The sequence below is a fragment of the Sminthopsis crassicaudata genome, chromosome 1, assembly GCF_048593235.1.
Source record: "Sminthopsis crassicaudata isolate SCR6 chromosome 1, ASM4859323v1, whole genome shotgun sequence".
In the NCBI taxonomy this organism is placed as follows: Eukaryota; Metazoa; Chordata; class Mammalia; order Dasyuromorphia; family Dasyuridae; genus Sminthopsis; species Sminthopsis crassicaudata.
In genome coordinates, this window is record NC_133617.1 from 618,105,137 (window position 1) to 618,129,675 (window position 24,539).

The window sequence follows — 24,539 nt, forward strand, 5'->3', positions numbered from 1 at the left end:
GATGTGATTCTAAAAAGCCAAACCATGTTGGAAAAGGTAAAAACAATAATTATATTATACAATGAGGTGTGAGAGCAAGAGCTGACACTGAGAAATTAGGGGAGGAAAGCCAGTAGTTCTGAAATCTTAATCTAGAATGGTTTAAAGAGAAAACAATACACATATATGTGTTGTGTAAGTATATGTATATATGTGTATATATATGTGTCTGTGTATGCATACATATATGTATATCTCTAGTATGGTATAAAACTAAAAAATTTATAAAGAAATAAGAGGGGAAGAACATAGGAAATAAGCCAGAGTAGAGAAAGGTGTGTAGATAAATGGGAGTAGGATAAAGATAGGAGACAGGATAATCGAGGGATCCTTGAGATAGGGGGAGATTAAATAATAGCAAGAGAAGCTAGTGGGTAGAGACCAGCAGGGATAGGAAATAAGAGATATACACAAATACAATAAGAGTTTGAGGAGTAGAATTTATTAGAAAAAAGGAAGTAGGGATAATAAATCATTGATCTCAAAGTGAAAATTTTAAAAAGATCCAATCAAAAGAGAGCCATCTGCATTATATGTCAACCATATTAATATTATTTTGGATGTATATAATTTACGTGTGTACATATTATATATATATATATATATATACACATATATCTATATCTATCTATCTGTCTATATGGTGTGTATGTAGGTATATAAGTGCATAGCTGTGTGTGTGTGTGTGTGTGTGTGTGTGTGTGTGTGTGTGTGTGTGTGTGTGTATGTATGTGTATAGGCATACATATATCCATGCTTAACTGTAGCCTGATTGGAAGAGGGAGAGGGGAGGAAAGGGAAAAAAATAAAAAGTACACAGCAAAGAGCAAAAGAAAACCTACAAGGAAGCAAAGATGAACAGTTCTGAACACAATGTCTTCTGTTGTTATATATGCTTTCTTTAGAAGGAAATTTGTCTCATATTTTGAATCCTTTTGTTCTGCGGTGCACATAACGTTTTTTTTCTTTATCTGTATTTCTTTTTCTATCTCATTTTTTCTATTTTCTATTTAAGTTTTAATAAGTACAATTAAAATGTCACAAAATATTTTAAAATAAGATTCTTTAAAAAATTAGATGTATGCAAATATAAGTTCAGAGATTAATCATCACTGGATGAATGAATGAAAAAGTATTTATTATGGAACTACTACATGCTTAAGCATAGTGCTATGCAAATGGAAATATAATAGTTTTTGCTGTAAGGGACTCACCTTTTAATAGGAGTAAACAGCTGTTATAGAAAGTCTTTTTCTTTTTTCTAAAAAATGTACTTATTTAAAACTTAAGTACAAAATAGAAAAAAAGAAAAAAATTGAATGACATTGCCATTTGTACAAAAATATGAGAATAAATTTCTATTTCAAGCAGCCCATATATTATATATTATGTTCAGAACTGTCCATCTTTTTTTTTTTTTTTGCTTCCTTATAGGTTTTTTTTAGTTTTTATGCTTTTTTTTTTTTTTACTTTATTCTTTTTTTCTCTCTTTCCTCCCTTCATCTCCCCCAAGAAGGCTACAATTAAGCATGGATATTTATATATACATACACAAATGCATATATTTTTCTCACAGATAATACACATAAAAATATACATACATGTATTTGTATGTACATATGGACATATAGACATATATCCAAACATACAGATAAATATCTATAATCAGACATATATATATAAAAATATATATATGCATGTATATATATATATATATACATGTATATATATATATATATTCTATAGAATCAATCTACATTCAAAATTCACATTCAACAGGCATAGTCTTAAAGAGTCTGGGTACAAGTTTATTAATGCTCAGAACTGTGATTTAAGAAAAGGGGAAACTTATACTATGAAACTAATGTGCAATTAGTAGACATGGTGATCACCAAGACAATATAAGAAACAGACAACATACATCATACATCTTCACCATTTCAAGGAAGCTCCAACAGCTGAGAGAATCTGAGTCACAGCTATCCAGACTTTGGAGTGGGAAATGGTGTTAGGTGAGTGGGACCAGTCCTCCTAACTGAGTTCTCAGAGTCCCTTTCCACTAAGGGTTTTTATAGGCTGAGAACAAAGAAGGCACTATGCTAAATATTCTCGGTTGATACATGACCCTTGAGACAGAACAGCTCCCTCGGGTACAGGGATGCTGTATTGATCTATCAAAGAGAATATTTGTCTGTTTCTTTTGGAGGATTACATATTTACTGCAGGAACTAGCCAGGTTTCTGGAGTTAACATAGGCCTGCCATAAAGGATATATTTATTGATAAAGGCACCAGGAAGATGGCCAATCCTCCTGATGTTTCCTGAGATTTATCAAGTAGCTAGGAGTAAATTTCAAAGTTCTCAGCAAACAGATTTACATAAAGGCATGCCAAAGACTCACTGAGATTCCTACATATACACATATACATTTATATGCATATACATAAAACCATATTATACTCTTTTGTCCTTTATTTCTCTGATGGTAGGTAATATCCTTCATAAGTCTAAATCTTTCTATATTTTTCTAAATCCACAAATTTATTATTTCCTATACCATAGCAAGATTTTAACTTACACTATTATTTTAAGTAATCTAAAATATTGATTAATATGGCTGACTTATAGTGTAGTTTCCCTATTTTTTCTCTTTTGATTAAATCTATTTTAGCTCTGGCTTTGTCTGAGATCAGTGATTACTATACCTGCTTTTTTCTTCCTAATAAATTCTATTCTTGATCATTATGATGTTTGTTTGTATCTCTTACCTCCTTTTCATGCAGACTCCTCTGTTTTACTTCTACCCCACTACCTTGCCTTGCTATTTCTTAACCTACCTCACCTCCAAGTATCTCTCCCATCCTCTCCCCTCCCATTTCCTCCCTCTTTTTCTCATTCCTGTAAATCTACACACCCTTCTATGCCCCTCTTATCCTATTTTCTTCCCCTCTTATTTCTTTATAACTTCATAAGACCTTTATGCCCTTCTAGATATATAGGTATTATTGCCACTTTAACCCATTCCCAATGTGAGTAGGATTCCAAAAGTTTCAGCTTTCTTCTCTCTTCTGTGTTAGTTCTTACTTTCACCTCATTTATATAGCATAATTACTCATTATTTTTTCCTACATGTTTTTGCTCTTTTAGCATCACATCATATTTTGATCTACTTTCTTTTGAACTACCCAATTATTAATAACACTCTTAGACCTATGGTTTATATTTTCACATATAAAACATAGACAGTATGTCCTTGCTGAGTCCCTTAAAATAAGTCTTTGATGTTTACGTTATGTCTCTTAGAACTTATCTGTCAAATTTTGTATTAAGTTCAGGTCTTTTTTGCAACAAAATCCTGAAATCTGGCAATTTATTTAATATCCATTATTTTAATTCAATATTATGTTTAACTTTGCAGGGTATGACATTTTTGATAGCAACCCCAGTTCTTTTGCTCTTTGAAATAGTGTTTCAAGACCCACCATCTTTTAGTATAGTTGCTGCTAGGTCTTTTGTGACTCTAAATGTGACTTTGCTATATTTTTTCTTGTTCTTTATTCTTTTTTCCCCCTAAAGCAATTGGAGTTAAATGACTTGCCCAGGGTCACATAGCCAAGAACTGTTAAGTATTTGAGGTCATATTTGTACTCAAGTTCTCCTGACTTCAGTGCTGATGCTCTCTACACTGCGCCACTTAGCTACTCCTTTTCTTGTTCTTCATAATATTTTCTCTGTGATCTGAGGGTTTCAAAATTTGACCATGATCTTCCTGTAGGTTTTCTTTATTAGATTTCTTTCAGGTAATGATTGGTGAATTTTTCTTATTTCTACTTTTTCCTCTTATTCTAAGACTTCTGGATAATTTTATTATTTATTTAATTTTTATTTATTTTATTTTTATTCCCATGTTTGCTCTGCTTGATATATATTCTAGATCTGTTGCTTTTCTTATGAGATTCCTTATGAGATATTTCACATTCTTTTCTACTTTTTCTTTCTTTATATTTTATTTCATTATTTCTTGGTCTCTTAAAACTTTGCTAGCTTTCCCTTTCCCTGTTCTAATTTTCAGTCATTTTCTTTCTTAAGACTCTGAATCTCCTTTTCTAGTTGGTAGAGGTTCTTTTCATAAAATTTGTTTTTCTTGGATTGTTTTATTTTGTTTTTTTTTCCAATTTTTCTTCAATCTCTCTCATTTGATTTTAAAAGTCTTTTTGGAGTTCTTCTGTGAATTCTTTTTGGGTTGATGATCATTTAATGTTACTCTATTCTGATGAAGTCTTCCCTATTTCCATAGTAACTTTCTGTGGTTAGATTCCTTATCCTTTGCCTGCTTGTTTATTTTTTATTTATAATATTGTTGTGATACGGGAGCCACCTGCCAGTAGCTGCAGGAGGCCTAACTCAGATCTGTAGAATGGATCTCTTCATGTGAGCAGATGATGATGATGATGATGATACAAGAAGATAAGAGGCAGTTGCTGTTCTTTGACCTTCCTCTCTCCTCTTTCCTCTTGCCTCCAATTTATTTCATTCCCAATCCACGAGGAACATCTGCATTAGTAAAGGCTGCTTTACAACCCCTTCAAGTGTTATGATCCACAGCTGTGGAGTCTTTAGGAGAACTGACCTGCCCCTTCATTTAGGCATGGTCCTAAGTCCATAGTAGATTGTTGGCGTAAACACCATGAGTCCTGGGGTGTGGGGATGGTATCTCTGGTCTGAGTCCTCCTTTGCTTCTCCCCTGTGGACTGGAACCCCAAACCAAGAATTCTGCCCTCCTGTAAGTGTCCACAGCCAGGAGCCTCCCTGTCCTACTGCTTCTGGCCTTCCTGGGTGTGTGCTGGTTCCTGCTCACCCAGGGCCTCATTGTGGCAGTGGAGCTGGGCCTGATCTTCCCCCCTCAAGGTGGACTTGTCATACTGTCTGGGAGGTGACACTCCTGGGGCTGGGGCTGGGCCTGAGGCTGTCTCCCAGTGCTTTCCACTTGTTTCAGTGAATCCAATCGATAGGTATTTACACAGTTTACACTTCACACAGGCCAAACCTCAATCCGGACATCTTCCTTTGGGCCGTCTGCCCAAACTCTTACTTGTTTTTACTGCTATATATTCTCCCTGAGACACAATTTTGTTCTGTTTCTAGGGGAAATCTGGAAACCTTGGAGTTGTCTGACCTATTCTTCTCTCTTCCCAGAATCCTCCAGACAAGGTCACTTTTAAGAAGGATGATAGTCCTTATGATACGGTTGTAGAACAAGATGGCATTGGATAAGAATTATAATGTCTAATTACATAGTATTTTAGTAATAAAATCATTTTTGAAAGATTATATAAGTAACTTATAACAGATCATCTTTCTATCTCATTTTCTTGCCATCATTTTAAAAACTTTTCATTCATCAAGTGTTTTTAATCATCATGAAAGGAAAGAGTTCATATGACAAGAAAAACAATCTTACATCATTTTTATACGCACATTGAACCCTGCTGTCTTGATTACTGTTGAATTGTTTCATATGTTTATATTTTGTTTCCCAATTTATTTTACTATAAGCTCCTTGAGGGCAGGGAATATGTAACACCAACAACAAAATTAACCATTTATGGAGAACTTTAAAATTACAAAGCTCTTTACAAATATCTTATTTTATCCTGACAACAATCCTGGGAGGTAGATACTATTTCTATCCCCAATTCACAGATAAGGAGAGTGAGGCAGATTATCACTCCTGCCCAAGGTCACATAGCCACCAAGTGCCTGAGACTGGTTTAAACCCAGGTCTAATTTCCAAGTCCTTTCACAGTGCCACATGTCAATCCATAAACATTTATTAAACACCTACTATGTGCTAGGTCCTGTGTTAATAAATACTAGAGATTCAAAAAGAGGCAAAAGGGAGTCAAGTAGCTTACAATCTAATGGAGTCAGCAACAAGTAAATATACACAAACACAAATAAGCTATATTCAGGATAGATAGGAAAAAAGTAAGAGGTAAAGAATTAGAATTAAGAAATTAGAAATCAAGAAAGAGGCTTCCTGTAGAAGCTAAGATTTTAGCTGGGACTTAAGGGAAGGCAAAGAAGGCAGTAGGTGAAGTTGAGGATAGAGAACATTCCAGGAGTGGAGGACGAGAGAGAAAATGCTGAGAATGAAGACAGTGTCTTGTTCATGGAATAGTCAGGAGGCCAGGAAGAAGATGTGGTAAGGAGTAAGATGTGAGTGTGTTGGAAAGGTGGGAGCAGGTTAGGAATGCCAAGTGGGGCATTTTCACTTGATCCTGGAGACAATAGGGAGCCGTTGGCTCCCTATTGAATAGATGGAGTGACGTGATCAGACCCATATTTTAGGAAAATTATTGGGTGGCTAATGGATTGGAGTGAGGAGAATCTTGAGGCAGTGAGACCCATCAGTAGGCTTGAGGTAATGAGGGCCTGCCCGAATGGTGGTCCTGTTAGAGAAGGCCACATGTTTGAGATGATGTAAGGATGATATCTGCAAGTCTTGGCAGTAGTTTGGATATGGCGGGGATGAATGAGAGATAGCGTCAAGTCCACAAGTCCTAGGTTGTGAGGCTCTTACCCTCAATAGTAATAGGAAAATTAGTAAAGGAGGAGGATTTGGGGAAAAGATATTTGAGTTCAGTTTTAGACATACTGAATTTAAGATGCTGTCTGAAAGGCAATTGGAGATGGGAAATTGATCCCCAGGGATGATATTTTTACTTGAGGAAAGATACTTAGCACTGTATAAGTACATAGTAGGTGCTCATTAAACATTGTTAACTTCAATTGAATTGATGGAAGTTACTTAGAAACTCAGCTTCACCAGCAGCTAGAGAATGTAAAATATAACTTTTATTAGTAGTTGGTTCTTCTGCAATTACAGAAGAATGTTCTCTTTCGTGGGACTAATTCATTTTAAATTCAGAAATCATTTGGGAATTGAAAAGGAAGGAAAACTTGTTTTTTATTTTCTTGTCTGAATATGCTGGAAAGGAAGAAGATAAAAGACTAATGAAACCTAGTATTTTATGATTTCTTGTTGACCGGACAGTCTAATTTCTTCCTCAGAGAATAACAATTTTCTAAGATTACTAAAATAATTTAAAGTTAAAAATTACATACTCTCATTTTGTTAAAATAATTGCACATTTTGGGGAAGAAAAACTATAATGACTATTTTGTTAGTGAAAGTAGGAGGGAAACAATAACTGCTAGATATTTAGCATGTCTGGTTATGGATGGCTTTCTTCTTAATGACATCATTTGTTGTTGCTGTTCAGTGTGCCTAACTCTTCACAACTCTATTTGAGGTTTTCTTGGCAAAGATGCTAAAATGGTTGCCATTTCCTTCTCTAGTGGATTAAGCCAGAGATAAGTGATTTGCCCATACTCACATGGCTTGTGAGTATGAGGCCAGATTTTTTGAACGCAGGTCTTCTTGATTCCAGGCCCAGAATTCTATCTACTGAGTCATCTAACTGTAAGGAAATAGCTATGAGTATTTTTTATTACCATTCAATTTTCAGAGAATCAAAGAATTTTTTTCTATACATATTTCCACAGTTATCATGCTGTCCAAGAAAAATCATCAAAAAAGAAAAAAAATGAGAAAAAAAAAAGCAAGTGAACAATAACACAAATGGTGAAAATACCATGCTTTGATCCACTTTCAGTGGTCCAGAAGGCTCTCTACATCACAAGTCTATTGGAATTGGCCTGAATCACCTCATTGTTGAAAAGAGCCATGGCCATCACAGTTGATCATCACATTATCTTGTTAACTGTGTACAATGTTCTCTTAGTTCTATTACTTCACTTAACATCAGTTCTTTTAAGTTTTTCTAGGCTTTTCTGAAATCATCCTGATGATCATTTCTCATAGAACAATAATATTCCATTGCATTCATATACCATAACTGATTCAGCCATTCTTCAACTGATGGCCATCCACTCAGTTTCCAGTTTCTTGCTACTACAAAAAGGGCTTCCACAAACATTTTTGCACATGTGGGTCCTTTTCCCTTTTTTATAATCTCTTTGGGATACAGACCCAGTAGAGATACTGAGCCCTTTGTACATAATTCCACATTGCTCTCCAGAATAGTAGAATAAATTCACAACTCCACCAACAATATATTAGTATCCCAGTTTTCCCATATCTTCTCCAATATTTATCATTATTTTGGATTCAAAAAATTTTAAAAGTTAGAAAGCGACCTAGAAGCCATTTTGTCCAATACGTATGTATCCCTTCTTAGATGGCAATCAATTGGGAAATGACTGAACAAATTGTGCCCAGAATGTGATGAATTATTATTGTGCTACAAAAAATAATGTAGGGGATGGTTTCAGAAAAACCTAGGAAGACATATATAAATTGATGCAAAGTTAAATGAGCAGAATCAGGAGAATATTGTACTTAGTAATAGCAATAGGGAAATGATAACTAACTGTGAATGACCTAGCTACTCTGATCTGTATAATGATCCATTACAGTTTCACAGGATTCATGATGTAAAATGTTTTTCACATTGAGAGATAAAACTGATGAATATTGAGTACAGATTGAAGCATATTTTTTCATTTGATTTTTTTGCCACATGCCTGATGTAGAAATGTTTTGCATGACTTCATATGTGAATTGGTATTATTTTGATTTCCTCTTCCCTTCCTTCCTTCCTTCCTTCCTTCCTTCCTTCCTTCCTTCCTTCCTTCCTTCCTTCCTTCCTTCCTTCCTTCCTTCCTTCCTCCCTCTCTCCCTCCCCCCTACTTCCCTTCCTTCTTCCCTCCCTCTCTCCCTTTCTTCCTTTCCTTCCTTTCCTCCCTCCCTCCCTCCACTAAGGACTTGTCTTTTCCATCATTAACTATTAAAATCCCTTCCCTTGCTATGTGCTCTCCCACCCTACTTCATATTTACATTCCTGGTGTCTGCTGTTTCACTTCATTTTGTCTGTAACCACTTCTCCTAAATTAACCTAACTTTTACCAAACAGAATGGCCACTGTGTATTCCTCACATTACTGACCCCAACATTTTTTGCACATCACCTTCTAATGCACATCGCCTGGTACCTCATCATTTGCTATAGCAGCCACATTACTTTGAAATGTTTCTTGTCTGATTATATCACACTCTCTTCATCTTTGTTACTGTCCATTGCCTACTTTTTCTAACTTCCTCAATTAGTTTAATCATAGAGTTATAGTTTTTTTATTTATCTCTCTGCCTTTCTATCATTTGTTTATCTATCGACATACATATATACACATACATATTGCTGCAGATAGATAGTAGGGAGTAGAAGAGATTTCATATGTATTATATTGATATGTATAAGTATAATGTAAATTATATACACAGAAAAGTTTATATAAGTATATAGCACACACCTACTTAAATATCATATATATATATACAATTAGGATAAATATTCCTTCTAACCCTCTGACTTAACAGTTTAACAACCTCAAGGCTAATAACCTCCCTCTTTACTTTAACTATCATTGTGTGATGGTTACACTTTAGACCTACACAATTATTACTGGATATATATACACATAAATGTATGTACAGCTATGTATAATGTATATTTGCATGCCTGTGTATATAGTCCCAACTCTGAAATTCCCCTCTCTGGCACTTTTCCGTCTATTCCCCAGTTTCTTCTTACTATTGATTTTTTCTTTATCCTTATTGTGACCTCTCTGTTCCCTTCTCCCCAATTAATTTTCACCATTGTGACTTCTTGTTTCCCTTTCCCATAGTCAGTAACTTCAACAATATCCTTCCTATTTCTTTATGCAATGATTAAAAAGTTTGAGAGACATAGTTTCTGAATAAATCATTTTGTTATAATGCCAGAATTTTTATAAAAGGGTGATCTTTTGGCTGTCTCTCTTAAACCAAAGACCACTCATGGCAGTGGGTTCACAGTTTATATTCCTGAAGGATGGCAATCAATTCTAATCAGCATGTAATAAGAAAATGAATGTTACAATGAGGGTCTTGGGGTACATTACTTTGATCACCCAAATCTTGGCCAAAGATATTTACCAATTTCCATTTCACCTGCCTGACAAAGGAGAGAACCAATGCTTCTCAGATCTGTCTGAGCAAACACAATAAGCAGCAATGCACCCATTAACCCAAACTTAGAAGAATTTCTTTTATTGCCTGATTCTGATATGGATAAATCTTTAAAAAAGATTTCCAACACTGGTTGGTTTCTGAATGAGCAAGGGGAAAAGGAGAAAAACATTGGTCCTCATACAATAATTTGTTGTTAAATACAAGAGAAATATTCATCTCATACACTTAGAAGCCCTTGCTTTCCCTACCTTTTGCTCTTCTCTTTATTCTTGTCTTACTAATCATCACCCAACCATTCACAAAACTTATCTGCTCTTTCTACTACAGCTTTTGATTCTCCATACGTGGCAGGAGAATTTCATGAGAACATATGAAAAAAAGTATATCATTCAGATCATATATTATAGTCTTAACTGGATTCTCATTGCTACTCAGCAGTTCTTTAATTCAACTCAGATTGACTCTCCATATCATTGGGTCATACTTTCCCCATTTCCTCCAAACTCCTTTCCCCCTTACTACATGTATACATACATTCATGTCTCCTTCTATTGAAATTAACACATCTTTCAAGCCCTAAGTAAGGTATTGTTACCTTCTCCACGAAGCTTTCTCTCATAACTAGTATTAATCTCTCCTTAATTCCTGTGACACTTCTATTTGTTGAATTCTAGCTTCCTTCATTTAAAAGACACTCCAACACACAATGTAGTAGCATACTTGCTATATGAGTTGAATTGTGGAAATAGTCTAAAGATATTCACATAACTGGTAGGAGTATTAAAGCATAAGTGATATTTTACATTGGCAAAGAAAGAATTCTACTTTTCAAACTTTGACTTAAGCAGCCCTATCAACACTGGTCCAACTGGGAGGAAGATTGTGCCAAGTGAGAAGAAAGGGCCAAACCTTTCTCTCCATGCTCTTCAAAATAAGGAAACAGCATAAAATTCTGTCTTGTTGTTAGCAAGAAGTCTTGGGTTGAAAAGCAAAAAGTTAAAGAATTTTGAGAATATTAGAAAATTTGGGGACTCAGGTCAAAGTGTCACTGATTTTTTTGTTGATTTTATTTAATCAATAGCAAAATCCATCAGTTCCTTAGACCTTCATATAGAGAAAGAAACTCTTGATTTTCTCTGAATAGTCCAAGTAGAGTTGGAGGTAGTATTCAAGAGTATTCAGAGTGGGCATCATTCAGGAATGATCTGGTATTCCTAAAAGGGATTTGAGTGATCTGCCCAATTTGAAAAAGTTTTCTTTTTTATTCCATTTTTAGCTTAATCTCCAGAAAAAAAATGTCATTTCTGCCTTTGATGGAATATCTGAATATTGTCTTCCATTGCACAAATTGGAGAGATGATTTAACAAAATGTCTGTAATTGAAATTGCTGTGATACAAATAAATGCAGAAAGTTATTCATGTTTGGATTTCTTACAAAGCTTTTAAACTAACATTTCTCTGATCCTACTGAAATGGGTGTCTAGAATCTGTAAATATTCTGAAGTTATCTTATGTATCTGTGAATTGTCATATTGCTAATTATCTGAAGTTAAATGTGTGGGGGATGGGTGTGTGTAAGTTAGTAAATCAAGACTTTTTTTCACATATGGACTTCAACTTTATCTTTTAACTCTGAGATAATAGAATACTGGGTTTCTAAGTTTTCCTGTAGAGGAGTTTTGACAGTGCTAATAAACAAGCAGGGAGAGGGGTTGTTCTCCTAAGCTGATTAGACTTTGTTCCAATGATATATTCCTTCAGCTTGACTTGGCACTCCCACACAAGTAATTAAGTTGGGGAAATGCGGCTTCTTCTAATGCTCTGATTCTTGCCTGCAGGGAAAGATGGTGAAAGGAATGGGTGGTGCCATGGACTTGGTGTCCAGCTTAAAAACCAAAGTGGTCGTCACCATGGAACATTCGGCAAAGGTAATGAGCGCTCTCGGTCATTTATATAGTGACCAGTATGTAGCAGGCACTGTGCTAACAGTGGGGATTGTTTATTTCTATTTATCTATATCCAAGCTATATCTGTGTTAGAAATAAAAGAACATAACTGACCTCAAGATGCTCACAGTGTGCTGGACACTATGATGGAGACAAGAGGAAGAGAATGAACATTTATATAGTATCTGTCATATGCCAGGCACACCAAAAAAGGAAAAAAATCCCTGTCCCCAAGGAGCTCGCAAACAAGAGGCAAATAAATGTGTATAAACAAGTTACAGCCAGGATAGGGAGGATATATGTCCATGTTAAAGATGGGCTTTTAGTTGGGGATTAAAGGAAGCAGTCAGAACTGAGGTGGAGAATGTTCCAGGTAAGGGGGATAGCTAGAGAGAATGCCAGGAGCCAAGAGATAGGAGCACCTTTTATGTGGAACAGAAAGTCCATGTCACAGGATTGCTCTGAAACCCAAATGCTGTTCTTTTGAAAGTCCACAATGCTCTAAAATTAGACCTTCCCCTAGAACTTATTCTAGGTGACAAAACACATAGTTCATGTGATAAATAATTTGTTCTGCTAATTAAAGATAATGCTTACGTGTATTTTCAAGAGGAATAGGATGTGTAAAAACATTTTAATATATACTTGCTTTATTTCATTTACTAATGAGAAGCAGTGTGATTTAGCAGCTAGGGAACAAGCCTCAGAATTAGAAGACCTGGATTCAAGGCCTACCTGTGACACAAACTGGCTAAGGGATTGGGAACAAATCACTTAACTTCTCAGTGGCTCTTAGTAATTCTTAAAATTGTAAATTTCATGGTGAGCTGGTTGATTTTAGGAAAACAGGGATAGACTAGGACCTATGAAAAAAGTGCTGTCCTGAGAACTGACATATAGAAATATGTATAGTATAGTCTTAAACATGTCTCTTTCTCTCAATATGTGTGCATATATATATATATATATATATATATATATATATATATATATATATATATATATATATATAAATGTATATGTGTGTGTGTAACTAGTATTCTCGAGGGTGGAGTGGAGTGAGGGGAAAGTAAAAATGAAAGTGCATAATAGAGAATAAAATAAAAATTTGGAGAAAAATGGGCATTCACAAAACATACACCAAAAAAACCCTTTTGGAGAAAGTTAGTATGAAGTACCCACTCCTTGAAAACAATGTGTAGTATATATTACATGGATTTTCAAAAAAAGTAAACAGTTTGAATGATAATTTATTGTTTTATATTGAATCCTCTATATTCTGCTGAATACAAGGAAATTTTTTCCTTTTCTCTTTAAGTTTAAAATGAATAAAAAAAATTTAAATGTAAGTTTCAGAGAAGGTGCTGACCTACGTTGCTGGATGGAGTTTCTTTATTAGAGAGTTTCATCTAACAATGAAAACACAGATATCCAGAGGACTTTTAATTATTTTGCATGTCCTAATTATTTGTCCTCATTTACCTAAACAGTTTGGCTTTTTTTTTAAAGCAAAAAACATTTTCTTTAAATATTTGCCTCTTCTATGAGAATTAAAAACATTTTTAACGTTATTTAAAAAGATATGACATATTTCGGTTTAGGCTTTCATACCTACTTTTTGTGTCCTTCCTATTCAGTGATGGTATAATGGTGACAGCTAACTGTGTATGAAAACATTTTCCACACTTAACACCTTTGTACAGAACAGGCTCTGATCTTCAGCTGTAGCTGCTGTTTACAGAGCCTGGTCCTGTTTATACCACTGGTTCTGTTTCATAAAAGTTGTGATTGCCTGTTGACACCTCAAGCCTTGTATTGGAAGAAGCCCCATTTGATGAAGGCTATACACCAAGTTGGTTAGCCTGTTATAAACAATTGGTGCCATGCAGTCAATAGCTATATTTCTTGTTTCACAAGCCATCACATTGTGTACTCAAAGCATTTTTCTCTATCCTGCTTGGAGTCTCCTCACATTAGCTCATTTTGCAACAGTGGCTTAGTATCCAAAATCTATGTTTCTTCTACCTGAAATTATATCTTTGCTGAGCATTTTGTTTTAGTACCGGATTCATTACTGATTATTTAGTTTTGTTTTTTTTTAATTCTAAATGTTAATTGTAGTTAACACTGATAAATTTATGCAAGGAAGCATCAGTTTGGAATTATTCTTGTCAAGTCATTTATTAAGCACCTACTATGGCAGGCCTTGTGATAATTATTGAGGCTGCAAAGAAAGTTTTTGTCTTAGTGTTTATATTACATGATAGAGACCACATCTAAACAATTATGTGAAAATAAGATATATACAGGACAAATTGGAGACAAATTTCATATGGATGGCAGTATGATTAAAAGGAATCCACCTTCTTGCAGAAAGTGAATTTTTTTCTGGAGTCTGGAAGGCAACTAGAGTTTTCAGGTGAAGAAGGAGAGAATTTTAGCTATGGTGAACAGCTGGTGAAAATCTAGTGAGTCAGGAGATGGATGTCTTGTAAGGAACATCAGGGACTGGTCAGAGTTATTGATTGGTAGAATCTTAGAGAGGAATATAGATTGGAAAGAGTAGAAAGGTAGCAAGTGAACAGATTCTGAAGGGCTTTAAAAGCCAGACAGGATTTCATATTTGATCCTAAAAACAATAGGAAGCTACTGGACTTGTCCATATCCATGCTTCAGTAGTACCATTATGATAGTAAAAGATGGACTGAGAAGAGATTTGAGGCAGGGATACACCAATCAGGTTCCTGCAATAGTCCCATAGGACTGCAGGTCTTGCAATCAATAGCCTAAGTCTTTGCACTCTTGAGTTACACACTTGCTATATTTATTTGCTGGTGGTCCCTTTTATTGCCATCTGTCATGTGATCATTTGATCTGAGGTGTCAGTTCCTAGTAGTGTCACTGAATTGTTTTGTAATGAGATGTTCTTTCTGTAAGTCTCTTATCTAGTCATATAGACAATAATATCTAACACGTAGTGCTTATTGTGTGTGCCAGGCCCTGTGCCAAACACTCTCTAATTATAACCAATTACCATCCAGCAAATGGAAACAAGAATGTCGATACCTACTTGTTTCCTTAGCTACCACCAAGATATGGTAAGGATCAATTAGATAATGACCTTGAAAGAGAAAATGTCTCAAACCTTTCCGAGAAACTTAGTATGAAATACCCACCCCTTGTATGTATGTTGGATATAAAAATCATTTCAGTCCTTGTTCCACTAGTTGTTAATATGGAGATGGCTAGTCCGGGTTTTGAAGCCTATTTAGAATAAGGCCAACCAAAATCTTTGAAGCTGAATTTTGAAATTTGAACATCTCTGCCGGTTTGCTTTTGGGCCAGACCCTAAAATTGATACTGAAATTTAAGATCAAGAGATGAGTGAGAATCTATTTCCTCCAGATGTCTACATATAAAAATAACAAATCCTGGCATACATAAAAATATATTTGTGTCTTTTGAAAATAAGTTGCTTCCAATTAAGTAATAATCCATGCTTTCATTCTCTAGATGGCTCTTCCTCTTAGATATATGAGACACTTTTAGAGGTTTCAGTCCAGCCATTGGCTGAAAGCCACTTGGAAGGCATTTTTTTTTTAAAATGATGCAATTAAAGGTGTAGAATAATGGAAGCCAAAATCTTCAGTATCCTGAAGAAGCATGATATTGGAACTTTGGGTATTGTTATCTATTTTCATTAACTTTGTTATTGTCCACCATCTGATTTTTTGAGCTTCAGCTTAATTGCTTTCAGACCTAGAGCCTGGGTTTCAGCTAATTTGTCTGGCTGGGTTTAACATGATATCTTCTTTGTCATGTTCTCTTTTAAGTCTTCATTCTCAATTTTAAAATTAAATCATCTTGCTTTCACTTTATAAATCCAGGTGGTAGGTAGTCATGATTCAGCTTGATGGTGGTGGTAGGTGTTACATAACTGAATGATAGATATACCTTCTCCTAAAATAAGGATATTCCTATCCTTTAATATGTAAGTCAATTAATACTAATAAGTGTCAGCTCTTTGAGGATAGGACTAGTTGTTTCTCCCTATGAGTAAGTTCACTCATCAAAGTAATGAGAACCATGAATCAGTTTGATAGTGAAACTTGTAACAATAATGAAATTACCTTAATTTGTTTACTAAATATTATGATGCAATCACTGTTGCATAAGTGTGGAACAATATAAATTAAATCTACTTAGGTGACTTTTTAGAGAGAGCTTTCAGGAACAGCCAAAAGTATTTAACTTCATAAATAAAAAACTTGCTTCTCTTCTAAAGACAAGTGTTTATTTGGAGAAAATTCTTTCCAACTTTCTTTTGTTTATGCTTTCATGTTGAGGCATACTTCAGGCAAGGCCTTTTGTCAGAACTGAAGTCAGACTCAGCCTGAATTATTTTTGTGCATTTGTTTACAAAATATGAAGTCCGAATTTTGCCAACTCTCTATCACCTTTTTTTGTTTTCTATTTTTTCTTTGTTTTGACTTTTGTCTTTACACTCAGCTGGAATTCCTGATAAAGGAAAACAAATGGTGGCTATTGTACCCCAACACACTTAGCTAGCAACTTTCCAAACATAAGCTTCTCACAGGAAATAGAAAACATTATTTCCATCTTGTTTTTTTCTCAGTGGGGAAAAGGGAAGAAAAACTAGGATTATGGTTAGAAATAGTTATTCCTTCTATTCATAAAAATAACAATTTGTCTTGCATACAACAAAAATGCATTTATATATGTGTGTTTTTATTTTTATTACAGCTTTTTATTTTAAAAACATGCATGGATAATTTTTCAACATTGATCCTTGCAAAATCTTTTGTTCCAATTTTTTCTTTCCCTTTCCCTCCACTCCCTCCCATAGATGGCAAGTAATAGAATATATGTTAAATGTTAAAAATGACACATTAAATCCAATATATGTATACATATTTATACAATTATCATGCTGCACAAGAAAAATCAGATCACAAAGGAAAAAAAATGAGAAAGAAAACAAAATGCAAGCAAACAACAAAAAGATTAAAAATGCTATGTTGTGGACCACTCTCAGTTCCCACAGTCCTCTCTCTGAGTACAGATGGCTCTCTCCATCAAAGATCACTGGAACTGGCCTCAGTCATCTCACTGTTGAAAAGAACTGCATCCATCAGAATTGATCGTCATATAATTTCATTGTTGCCACGGACAATGATCTCCTGGTTTTGCTTACTTCACTTAGATCAGTTCATGTAAGTCTCTCCAGGCCTCTCTGAAATCATCCTCCTGAACATTTCTTGTAGAACAATAATATTCCATAGCATTCATATACCATAACTTATTCAGCCATTCTCTAACTGATGGGCATCCACTCAGCCCTTTTTATAGTAGCGATAAATTGGAAACTGAGAGGAATTCAATCCAACAGACTTTTATCAAATACTTTATTATGTTTAAAAAAGACCTCTATATGGTCTTGGTTTCAAGGAACTACATTCTAATATGAATGATTATGTGTATAAATAAATGTGACACAAGGCAGAATGCTTAAGGATAAGGAGGGAAAGATCACTTTTATGGGGAAATGAATGAAAGGAAAAGAGAAGGTATAGAACATAGAGCATTTCATGACAAAAATAGCACCTCAGCTGGTCTTTGATTTTGATGATGTGGAGACAGTATTTTAGGTATGGAAGAAGGTCCCTTAATTCATAAAGGTAAGGCAGTGTAAGACAAGATTAAGAAATGACTTGAACATTAAATGGTTAAAGGGGAAGTACTTTAAAGTACATCAGGGAAGATGGCACTATAGAGTATGTTAAATGCCATTTTGGAATTTCTTTCCCTATGTGCAAATGATTTGAATTCAGAAGTTCCATTTTTAATTCCATTACTTAATCCTTATATCACATGAGGAAAGTTTAAAACCTCTCTAGGACTTAGTTTCATGAATTTTAAAATGAGGGGGTTGGAGTTCTGGCATCTCCTGAAAAACCTAAATCCTGTTACTCTGTTACTAGGGAATCATTGGTGATTCTTGAGCACAGAAATGGAACTGGCTTGATCATAGTTATATACATTAAGAAATTTGCTCTGGCAATAGTGAAAGAAAGGATTGGTCTAACAATCTGTAAACAATATTAAGTACTTATGAGAGCTCAGAGGTATGGTCTAGTTTGAAAAGCTGTTATGAAAGCTTTTGTTGTTCCCTCTATGCTTGGAAAAAACTTCTGAGCACCTTAACAACAGATCCAACAACAAAATCTATACCGTCTAACTCACAGTTTCAAATTCTTGACTCTTCTACCGTCAAAGCAGGTGATTTTGTTCTCCAAATAATGCACAGAAGACCTATTGCCAAGAATATGTTTTCAGCTTATGAAAGGAAAGAGATTTAGTCATATTTGTTAGTTACCTATAGAAGTTACCTAGGCATCTATTTTAATAAGAACAAATGAGAGGCCTATTTCTGCCACATGCTTAGATCTTATTTATGCTTCAATTTTTTGGCCAGCAGGAGAGCTGTATTCTGAGGAAAAGAAAGAGCCAATAATTATATTGTTCTAAAGTTATACACACATATACATATATTTGCATATCTGTGTATAAAACTTTTTGAGGAGCTTATATGGAAGTCTTTTGAATTGTGCCATGTCAGTATTTCCCCCCAGAAAACATTAGAAAAAATAACCTAAATAGTCATTTATTTTGTGTGAACCTGTCAGAAACTAATAGATTTAGACTTTTGGAGCAATATTTTTGATTGTTGGCTGTGTTTTGGGTTTTTTGGGGGGGTGTCTCAACCTTTAATTTCATGTAGATGACTAGGGCAGACTAGCACCTGGGCATTAGGAGGTTAATTGATTTTCCCAGGGTCAGAGAACCAGTTTGTGAGAAAAGTGAGCCTTCAATTCAGGCCACGTAATCTGAGAAAATCTTTTCAAGGATACTTTTGTAGCAACATGATAGTGATTATGTGGCTTATCCCCTTTAAATTTGGTAGAGAACATTGTTGTAAATAATTATCAGCCGTAGCAACTCAGAAAGATTGTTGACCAAGCCTCAGAAAGACTGCAGTCTACTATCATTTTGGTGCACAGAACCATGAAATAATAAGATCATTATCAGTTCAGGTTAACTTCTTTGAATTTATAGGTACTTAGAGAGATCTTCTTATATCAGATTTATTCTGGTTTTTAATGATCAGCATCTATTTGGGATTAAATTTATTTACCTTTAAGATTTAGACTTTATAATCTATCACTTGATGGTTAATGGAATGAAGATTTTTTTGAGGATAGAGACCTTCCTCCATGACTCCATCTTTGTATGTTATTCAATCAATCTTTGTGTTATTCAATCATGTTCAATTCTTTTTTTTTTTTTAATTATAGCTTTTTATTGACAGAACATATGCATGGGTGATTTTTTACAACATTATCCCTTGCACTCACTTCTGTTCCGGCTTTTTCCTTCCCTCCCTCTACCCCCTCCCCTAGATGGCAGGCAGTCTTATACATGTTAAATATGTTATAGTATATCCTAGATACAATATATGTGTGCAGAACCGTACAGTTCTCTTATTGTACAAGAAGAATTGGATTCAGAAGGTAAAAATAACCTGGGAAGAAAAACAAAAATGCAAGTAGTACACATTCATTTCCCAGTGTTACTTCTCTGGGTGTAGCTGATTCTGTCTATCATTGATCAATTGGACCTGAATTAGATGTTCTCTATCAAAGATATCCACTTCCATCAGAATACATCCTCATACAGTATTGTTGTTTAAGTGTATAATGATCTCCTGGTTCTGCTCATTTCACTCAGCATCAGTTCATGTAAGTCTTTCCAAACCTCTTTGTATTTTTCCTGGTAGTCATTTCTTACAGAGCAATAATATTCCATAACCTTCATAAACCACAATTTTCCCAACCATTCTCCAATTGATGGACATCCATTTTCCACTTTCTAGCCACTACAAAAATTAGTAATATATAAGAATGCTGATAATTTATGTGGATCTATTTTGTATCCTGCAACTTTACTAAAATTCTAAACTATTTCTAATAGCTTTTTAGCAGAGTCTTTGGGGTTCTCTAAGTATATCATCATATTATCTGCAAAAAGTGATAATTTGGTTTTCTCATTACCTACTATAATTCCTTTAATCTCTTTTTTGACTCTTATTGCCAAAGCTAGAGTTTCTAGTACTATATTGAATAGTAATGATGATAATGGATAACCTTGTTTCACTCCTGATCTTACTGGGAAAGATTCCGGTTTATCCCCATTACATATGATGCTTACTGATGGTTTTAAATATATGCTCCTGACTATTTTAAGGAAAAGTCCATTTATTCCTATACTTTCTAGTGTTTTTAATAGGAATAGATGTTGGATTTTATCAAATGCTTTTTCTGCATCTATTGAGATGATCATATGGTTTTTGTTAATTTGGTTATTGATATAGTCAATTATACTAATAGTTTTCCTAATATTGATTATATCTGCATTCCTGCTATAAATCCTACTTGGTCATAGTGTATTATTCTAGGGCTGATTTTCTGTAATCTTTTTGCTAATATTTTATTTAAGATTTTCACATCAATATTCATTAGGGTGATTGGTCTATAATTTTCTTTCTCTGTTTTCAACCTACCTGGTTTAAGTATCAGTACTATGTCTGTGTCATAAAAGGAATTTGGTAGGACTCCTTCAAACTCTATTTTTTCAAATAGTTTACATAGCATTGGAGTTAATTGTTCTTTAAATGTTTGGTAGAAGTCACATGTAAATCTATCTGGTCCTGGGGATTTTTTTTTTAAGGAGTTGATTAATAGCTTGTTTTATTTCTTTTTCTAAGATGGGACTATTTAACTAATTTATTTCTCCTGTTAATCTGTTAATATACAAGCTATATTTTTGAAGGTATTCTTCCATTTCAATTAAATTATCGAATTTATTGGCATAAATATGGGCAAAGTAACTCCTAATTATTGCTCTAATTTCCTCTTCATTAGTGGCGAGTTCTCCCTTTTCATTTTTAAGACTAACAATTTGATTTTCCTCTTTCCTTTTTTAAATCAGATTTACTAAGGTTTTATCTGTTTTGTTGGTTTTTTTCATAGAACCAATTCTTGGTTTTATTAATTAATTTGATATGTTTTTTTACTTTCAATTTTATTAATCTCTCCTTTTATTTTTAGAATTTCAAGTTTTGTGTTTGTCTGGGGGTTTTTAATTTCTTCCTTTTCTAGCATTTTTAGTTGTAAGCCCAATTCATTGACCTTTTCTTTCTCTATTTTATGCAAGTAGGCCTCTAGAGATATAAAATTTCCCTTATTACTGCTTTGGCTACATCCCACACATTTTGGTATGACGTCTCATTATTGTCATTTTCTTGGGTGAAGTTATTAATTATGTCTGTGATTTGCTGTTTCACCAAATCATTCTTTAGTATGAGATTATTTAGTTTCCAATTATCTTTTGGTTTATTTTCCCCTGACTTTTTATTGAATGTAATTTTCATTGCATCGTGATCTGAAAAGGATGCATTTACTATTTCTGCCTTTCTGCATTTGAATTTGAGATTTTTATTATCTAATATATGGTCATTTTTATAGGTTCCATGAACTGCTGAGAAGATTCCTTTCTGTCTCCATTTAGTTTTCTCCAAAGATCTATCATATCAAACTTTTCTAGTATTCTATTTACCGCTTTGACTTCTTTCTTATTTATTTTGTGGTTTGATTTATCTAATTCTGAGAGTTCAAGGTTGAGATCTCCCACTGTTACAGTTTTGCTGTCTATTTCTTCTTGCAGCATTTAGATGCTACACCACTTGGTGCATATATGTTTAATATTGATATTGCTTCATTATCTATGCACCCTTTAGCAAGATATAATGCTTTTCCTTATCTCTTTTAATTAGATCAATTTTTGCTTTTGATTGATCTGAGATCAGAATGGCTACCTCTGCTTTTTTAACTTCACCTGAAGCATAATAGATTCTGCTCTAGCCTTTTAGCTTTACTCTGTATATATCTCCCTGCTTTAAATGTGTTCCCTGTAAACAACATATTGTAGGGTTCTGACTTTTAATCCAGTCTGCTAACTGCTTCCTCTTTATGGGTGAGTTTACCCCATTCACATTTGTGGTTAAAATTACCAATTCTATATTACTTGCCATCTTGTTGACTCCTGCTTATGCTTTTCTCCTTTCCTTCTCCCTTACCCCCCTCCCCAGTATTAAACTTGTGAGCACCACCTGCTTCTCACAAACCTACTTTTTAGAATCTTTCCCCCCACCTTAGAGTTCCTTCCCCTTTCTTACCCCTTTTCCTCCAAATTTCTGTATTCCCTTCCACTTACCTTATTCCTTCCCCTCCCATTTTTCAGTGGGGTGGAAGAAGTTTCACCATAAACTGAATATGTCTAATATTTTTTTCTTTAAGCCAGTTCTAATGAGAATAAGACACACTATGTTCATCCCCCCATTCTTTCTCACAGATATAATAGGTTTCCTTTGCCTCTTTGTGAGATGTAGTACCCCCACTTTACCCTTTTTCTGGTACAATTACCTTTCTACCTCTAGTTTCTAGAATAAATTATACATGTGTTCTTTATATATCTTTATAACAGAAATATAGTTCCCAAGATTTCTTTTTACCTTTTTATATTTCTCTTGAATCCTATATTTGAAGATCAAACTTTTAGTTTAGTTCTGTTTTTTTCATCAGAAATAGATGAAATTCACCTATTTCATTGAACGTCTATCTTCTTCCCTCGGAAAAAATGCTCCTTTTGGCTGGGTAAGTTATTCTTGGCTGCATACCAAATTCCTTAGCCTTTCGGAATATCAGATTCCAGGCCCTTTGATCTTTTAATGTGGATGTTGCTAGATCCTGGGTAATCCTTATTGTGGCTCCTCCATATTTGAATTTATTTTTTTATAGCAGCTTGCAGTATTTTTTCCTTCGTCTGATGGTTCTTGAACTTGGCCACTATATTTCTTGGCGTTTTGATTTTAGGGATCCCTTTCAGTAGATGATTGATGAATTTTTTCAATGTCTATTTTACCCTCTCTTTCTATAACTTCTGGGCAGTTCACTTTGATAATTTCCTGGAAAATTTCCTGTCCAGGTTCATTTTTTCATCATAATTTTCAGGAAGTCCAATAATTCTCAGATTATCTCTCCTAGATCTATTTTCCAGGTCTGTTGTTTTCCCAAGAAGGTATTTGACATTTTTTTTCCCGTTGTTTCATTTTTCTGGTTTTGCTTGACTGATTCTTGTTGTCTCCTCAAGTCATTCAATTCTATTTGTTCGATTCTGATTTTCAGTGAAGTATTTTCTTCACTCACTTTTTAAATAAATATCTTTTTCTAATTGTCTAATTGTCCATTTTGCTTCTAGCTCTCTTGTGATAGCTTTTTAATTTCTACTATGAGAGTTTTGTGTGTTGAGGACCAAATCATATCCCCCTTTGGGGATTCATCTGGAGATAGTCTGTTTTTAGTCTCCTCAGGGTTTAAAGTCTGCTCTCTATCCATATAGAAGCTCTCTATTGTTAGAGCTCGCTTTAATTTTTTTGCTCATTTTGTCAAAGAAGAATCAAAGAAAACAAACTAATAAGAAAAACAAATACAGTCCGCTTTTTTGGGGGGGGGTGGGAGGAGTGGCTGGATGAGCTTCCTCTACAGACTGCAGGGGGCAGCAGCGAGGCACTAACAGGATAGCAATGGCTGCACTATGTCTGTGTTCTGAGGCTGTGAGTGTGCTGAGTCATTGTGGGTGGGGGTGGCCAGGTCTCTAGAGACGCTAGCTTTTCGAGGATATAGTCTTGATCCCCTGTGTTTATAGCTTCTCTGCTAATCTACCAGCTTGCTGCCAGGGCAAAGTAACCACCCTATGGTAAAGTTCTCCCCGAAGAAACGGCTGTGATCACACCCCTCCCCCCTCAGATCTGCTCAGTGTGAGCTGCCTTCTGTACTCCCACTGTCTTGTTGTTCTGCCACTGTCTGCCTTCAGTCCCTTTCCACGAGCAAAAACAGACCTTTTCTGGAGAATGTCAGGGATATCTTCTGTTGGGAATTATTTGTGGGTTTTTTTCAGTCAAGCACTAATTCTGAGGCCTTGTTATGAAATAAAGTATTCTGAGAGCAAGAAGGAGCTTAGATAGATGCGTGTGTCTTGGCCAGAAGTGCCCATGTCCAATTCTTTATGACTCTGTGGATCACAGCCCACCATTAGTGTCTGTGGGGTTTTCTTGGCAAAGATACTAGAGTGGTTTTCCATTTCCTTCTGCAGGGTATTAAGGTTACATGACTTGTTCAGCTGCTAAACATTTGAGACTACATTTCAACCAATCAGTCTCTGTCTCTGTCTCTGTCTCTGTCTCTGTCTCTGTCTCTGTCTCTGTCTCTCTCTCTGTCTCTCTCTCTCTCTGTCTCTCTCTCTCTCTGTCTCTCTCTCTC

The 24,539-nt window shown here is 34.8% G+C and overlaps 1 protein-coding gene across 3 annotated transcripts in view; it reads left to right on the forward strand.

Annotated features, from left to right (window-relative positions):
• OXCT1 (3-oxoacid CoA-transferase 1) overlaps window positions 1-24,539 on the forward strand; it is a 181,553-nt gene that overhangs the window by 128,257 nt on the left and 28,757 nt on the right. For all 3 annotated transcript variants that reach the window (XM_074282586.1, XM_074282587.1, XM_074282588.1), the window contains one exon: window positions 11,974-12,063. In XM_074282586.1, the coding sequence (XP_074138687.1) occupies window positions 11,974-12,063 (90 nt within the window). The remainder of the gene's footprint in view (window positions 1-11,973; window positions 12,064-24,539) is intronic.